This window comes from Scyliorhinus torazame, chromosome 7 (assembly GCF_047496885.1).
Source record: "Scyliorhinus torazame isolate Kashiwa2021f chromosome 7, sScyTor2.1, whole genome shotgun sequence".
NCBI lineage: Eukaryota > Metazoa > Chordata > Chondrichthyes > Carcharhiniformes > Scyliorhinidae > Scyliorhinus > Scyliorhinus torazame.
Window position 1 is genome coordinate 109,062,802 of NC_092713.1, and position 6,000 is coordinate 109,068,801.

Here is a 6,000-nt window from a genome sequence, read left to right on the forward strand (position 1 = left end):
GCAAAGGATGCGACAGCAGCGTGCTCACCAGAAGGTGTCACATGACGCTCGGGCAACTGATCTTCCTGCCCTGGCGCCTGGAGACAACGTCCGCATACACCTACCGGAGGGTGGCTGGTCGGCAACCGCCGAGGTATTCCGTCGCGTGGCTCCCCGCTCGTTCCTGGTTCGCCTGCCTGATGGCTCCATTCACCGCCGTAATCGGCGGGCCCTTCGGCTGCTTCTGCGCTCGTTACGTGATCATGCACCGGTGCCACGCCCTCCTGTTGACCCTGATGTTGACTTCGTTGAGCTTCCTGCCATTCTGCCTATTCCTCTCTCACCCGTGGCCAGGCCCATTGCTCAGCCGGTGGATCCTGACCCACCCTTGAGGCGGTCAACCCGAATTCGGCGCCCACCTAATAGACTGGACTTATGAGTCTGTGTGCACATTGGACTCACTGAATTGTTTTGCAATACTGTTAACGTGTTTCTTTCTTGTCGTTCCAGAAGTTCTCTTTCGATATTTGCTGATTGCACTTGTTTTGTTCGTGGTACAACCTCGTTGCTCTGTTGCACCTGACACCTTCCTATGTATATAGTTTAGCCTCATGTACATGTTGTAAATATTGCGCACACATACTCAGATGCACTCAGTACACACCAATATTTATTACCATGTAGGCACATATCCTTGTGAAAAGGGGGGGATGTCATGATATCCACAATAACATATCATGGTGCAATCACACACACATACTGATGGACAGGTAGTTGGACCAACCAACACACATACAACATCGCAGCCAATCACCAGTGAGAGCACACGCACTATAAAACAGGGAACACCACAGTTCCCGCTCATTCTACCAGGAGATAGCTCAGAGCACAGAGCTCAGAGCGTGCCACTCAGACAAACACCATGTGCTGAGTGCCTCACTAAGATAGTGCTAGGGCTGGGTCCACAGGTTAGCTGGTGAAGTACAAACCACAGCCAGAAGTTAATAGTTATAATTGTACAGAATAATAAAACAGAGTTATACCATCTACAACCGTGTTGGTTCGTTTGTGTATCGGAACACCCAACACGACAGACCCTTTCACCCATCACCCTTCTCCCTAATGACCTTGGCTCTTGGTTTAACAACACCTCAATTTTAACACATCTCTCTAATCGCCTCTCTATTTCTGTAACTTCCTCCACTTTTTACCACTCCATTTTTTAACACTCCACCATTCCTGCCAACACCCCTAAGCTCTTGAATTCCTAAATGTCTGCTACTTCTTGAAAAGACTTTTGGTCCTCTGTCCTAATATATCCTTCTATGGCATGATGGCTATATAAATGCAATTTTTTGAGATGTGTTTCCAGCATGTAAAGTTGCCACTAGGAGCACCAATTAAAAATGTATTCCTATTTAAATTCTTGGATCAAGGCACAGATGGGGTTAAAGGGACTCTTGAGTAATGGTTGATATTTCATTATATGAACACTGCCTTTTTTAGGTTCTGCCTCCACCAAAACTGAAACTTCATAACAATTATGTTCATTCCAATAATGGCTACGGTGTTACCATAATCCAGCCTGATGACAGACATTGCCGTGAAACAGATGAGGTACTGGAATGCGCTGCAGGAGGTGATAAGAGAGATGATCTTGTCAAGGCAATGCAGAATATGAGTCTTGAAATAAGTAATAATAAGTTTGAAAACAATTCAATGGGAGAAATAGGTGTCATTGTTTGTTAATTACTCTAGTGTGAGAATATTGTGGAGTTAGAAACGCTGTGTTTAACATTTGTCTTGAATCAAAAACATTTCCAATTACCTGTTTAGTAATACTTGTTTCTTTTTTTAAAAATCGGTAATAAACACATTGATGTTTAAATGATATAGCTGAGATATAAATGCAAACAATAGATCAAAAATAGCTTATAAGTTATCTGTATAGTAAATGTTTCAACTATTTTCTATCAATATGTTGGGCAGTAATGGTGGTCATAAAGTGTGCTTTAGCTGGGCTTCAAACTTGCTCTTTGCTACCAGCATTGATAATAATCTATACTTAAAAGCTGATTAAAGACTTGGGATTGGTTTTTCTTTATAAGTTCATACATTTTCCATAATTTTGGTTAATTTTCTGTATTTAAATAACCTGCAGAAAAATTAAACATTTTGTAAGTTTGTGACAAACTAAATAGCATGGAATTGTCAGAAAGTTGCCACATTTATATGGATTGCAGCTGATTTGAAGGAATGCAAGTTTAATATCCTAAGAAAATTTACCCAAAACGGTGTAACCCAAGTTCTCAGAAGACAAAACTTATATTCTGTATGGGTCCCTGAAACATATAATAAAAGTCTTTGAAGCCTAACATCTGAGAGCACTCGTGATCTACGTATGAAATAATGTATTTGCTGTATATTAAACGGTATAATACAGTATGTATGCATTTCATTAAATGATGTATGATTTCACTATCAGATGAATATGTCACAGTATTATGAGCAGTTAGTGTAAGTATGTTGTGGGTGTAAAACCTCTGCAGAATTGCAAATTTTATGCAGATTGATTTGAAATCTTTGAGCCCTGAACTTTGAAATAAAATAAATCTGCATCAGAATCAGACTTACTGATTTAGAGTTATCTGATTACATTTCAGTTGTAAGATTTAATGTGGCAACCAAGGAAATATTGGCAATCAGCAAAATGATAGACTGATCTTTAAATTCACACTGACCATTTTTGGTCCACGATTACTGGCACATCAGGTAAAATAGCCAGTCGAGTTACAAGGATACAGATCTTGAATTTAAAGGAAGCAACCAATTTGTGATAACAAATCTAAAGCCTCAACCCAGTTTTTGGGACCATGACATTTCTCCTCTTCTCCTTCTTTTGGTAAAGGCTAATATGGTGGAAACATGGCCAGTCAATTAGTGCAAAAATATTTACACCAGAAACCTAGATGAGTGAACCATCAATTACGGAACTATTACTACAGGTGCTTCAACAGGTACTTCATTCTCAAAGATGATACTTTAGCAGAATGGTTTATTTCCATCTTCCACCTTTTGGGTTGTTCATTATCCACTTGCCCAAGCTGAAACAAGGTAAGGAACTTGATATAACTCTAAATTGCACAACAGCAACTACGGCCTGGATTTTCAACTTCAAGAGGGGTAACAGGAGTCGGGAAAATTCTGGGCTCGGCCCGCATGCCTCAGGAGAAAGTGCTCACGAAGGCGAGATCTTCCTTGGGGTGGGTGGGTGCAGAGGTAGGTTGTTTAAAAGGTCCACTTCAGTGTAGTGGGACTTTGTCCCATTTAAAATAAAAACACAAAGGCCCTCCAGCCCTCACACTCCCTCGTCCTCCAAACCTCCCAAGGCATGGCTGAGAGCTCAGACATCCATCAAGCTTGTTGAAACACTTGTGCCCCAGAGAAAACTTTGCTTGAGTGACAACTCAGACTCTCATCTCTTTATCAATTTCACAATATTTGTTTAAACCAGTTAAGTGATTTCAAGAATTTGTTTGTTTTATTATTGATTCTTTAAGGGTCTGGATGATTGACATTGACTGGCTTGCACTGATATTACTTTTTTTCAACATATGAGATTATGAGGGTGGTACAGTGGTTAGCACTGCTGCCTAACAGCACCAGGGACCCAAGTTCAATTCCGGCCTTTGGTAACTGTGGAGTTTGCACATTCTCCCTGTGTCTGCTTGGAGGTGCTCCAATTTCCTCCCACAGACCAAAGATGTGCAGATTAGGTGGATTCGCCATGTTAAATTGCTCCTTGGTGTCCCGGTTAGATGGGATTATGGTAATAGGGAAGGGGACTGGTGCGGTTTCGGAGGATCAATGCAGACTCAATGAGCCGAATGCCTCCTGCACTGCAGGAATTCTATGAATAATAATTTTAAAACTGTTACTTTACACATACTAATGTCACTTTTGGGTTCATTGGTTCTATAAGTGAGAAATCAGGAGGGCAAAAAGGGGACATGAGGGGCGGGATTCTCCGACTCCCGCCAGGCTGAAGAATCGCCGGGGGGGGGGCAGCGTGAATCCCGCCGGGGTTTTGGCGGGGGCGGGAATTGCGCCGCGGCGGCTGCTAGCAGCGGCCCCCCCCCCCCTGCCGATTCTCCGGCCTGTGATGGGCCGAGAGGTCGCCCATTTTAGGCTGGTCCCGCCGGCGTAAATTAGATCTGGTACTTACCGGTGGGACCTGGCTCTACGGGTGGCCTCCGGGGTCCTCGAGGGGGTGCGCAGGGGGATCTGGCCCCGGGGGGGTGCTCCCACGGTTGCCTGGCCCACGATCGGGGCCCACAGATCTGTGGGTGGGCCTGTGCCGTGAGGGCATGCTTTCCCTCCGCACCAGCTGCTGTGGACCTCCGCCATGGCTGGTGTGGAGATGAACCCCCCTGCGCATGCGCTGGGATGACGCCAGCACACGCTGGCGCTCCCACGCATGCGCCAACTCACGCTGACCGGTGGAGGCATGTTAGGGAAATTGGGGAAATAATACGTGACATCTGGAGAAGTGTACATATTACAGAGAAAGAGGTGCTGGAGGTATTAAGGCGCATCAAGATAGACAAATCCCCGGGACCTGATGAAATGTACCCCAGGACGTTGTGAGAGGCTAGGGAGGAAATTGCGAGCCCCCTAGCTGAGATATTTGAATCATCAACAGCCATTGGAGAGGTGCCTGAAGATTGGAGGGTAGCAAATGTTGTGCCCTTGTTTAAGAAGGACTGTCTGGATAGGCTTGGCAACGACAGACCGGTTAGCTTTACTTCTGTAGTGGGTAAATTGTTAGAAGGTATTCTTTTTTTAAAAAATATATTTTATTGACATTTTTCAAATAGAGATTTTCCGTTTTTACAACATAATAAAGGAATATGCATTAAACGTAATTTAAATAATATATTAAACTACCAACAAATGAAAAAAAGAGATAAACAAAAAGCAAATATCAAATATCAACAACTGGCAAAAAAACAAAAACACAGGATAATACCCCCCCCCTCTGCCCCCCGGGTTGCTGCTGCTGTCCTTTCTGTTTTTCCATTATCGTTCCGCGAGATAGTAAAGGAACGGTTGCCACCGCCTGGTGAACCCCTGAGCCGATCGTCTTAATGCATATTTTATTCGCTCCAGTCTTAAGAACCCTGCCATGTCGTTTATCCAGGCCTCCACGCCCGGGGGCTTCGCTTCTTTCCACATAAGTAGAATCCTACGCCGGGCTACTAGGGACGCAAAGGCCAGAACATCAGCCTCTTTCGCCTCCTGCACTCCCGGCTCTTCTGCAACCCCAAATATAGCTAACCCCCAGCTTGGTTTGACCCGGACCCCCACCACCTTTGAGACCACACTTGCCACACCCTCCCAGAACTCATGCAGTGCCGGACACGACCAGAACATGTGGGTGTGGTTCGCCGAGCTCCGCGAGCACCTCCCACACCTATCCTCCACCCCAAAAAACCTGCTCAGTCTTGCTCCTGTCATATGAGCCCTGTGTAGAACCTTAAATTGAATCAGGCTAAGCCTGGCACTTGAGGACGAGGAATTTACCCTGCTTAGGGCATCTGTCCACAGCCCCTCCTCAATCTCTTCCCCCAGCTCCTCTTCCCATTTTCCCTTCAGCTCCTCTACCATCGTCTCCCCCTCGTCTCTCATCTCCCTGTATATTTCCGACACTTTACCTTCTCCAACCCATGCCCCCGAAATCACTCTATCCTGGATCCCTTGCGTCGGGAGTTGCGGAAATTCCCTCACCTGTTGCCTCATAAATGCCCTCACTTGCATGTATCGGAAAGCATTCCCTGGTGGCAACTTATATTTTTCTTCCAATGCTCCCAAACTCGCAAACGTCCCGTCCACAAACAGGTCCTTCAGCTTCCTAATTCCTGCTCGCTGCCAACATTGAAATCCCCCATCTATCCTCCCCGGGACGAACCTGTGGTTATTCCTTATCGGGGACCACACCGAGGCACCCGTCACTCCCCTGTG

At 45.3% G+C, this 6,000-nt stretch overlaps 1 protein-coding gene across 1 annotated transcript in view; it reads left to right on the forward strand.

The window, feature by feature from the left end:
• The window catches only part of LOC140426443 (testicular spindle-associated protein SHCBP1L-like), a 294,116-nt gene extending 292,221 nt beyond the window's left edge, over positions 1 to 1,895 (forward strand). The window contains exon 10 of the mRNA XM_072511238.1: positions 1,486 to 1,895. Coding sequence (XP_072367339.1) covers positions 1,486 to 1,728 — 243 coding nt within the window. The 3' untranslated portion in view covers positions 1,729 to 1,895. The remainder of the gene's footprint in view (positions 1 to 1,485) is intronic.
• Positions 1,896 to 6,000: the final 4,105 nt, after the last annotated feature.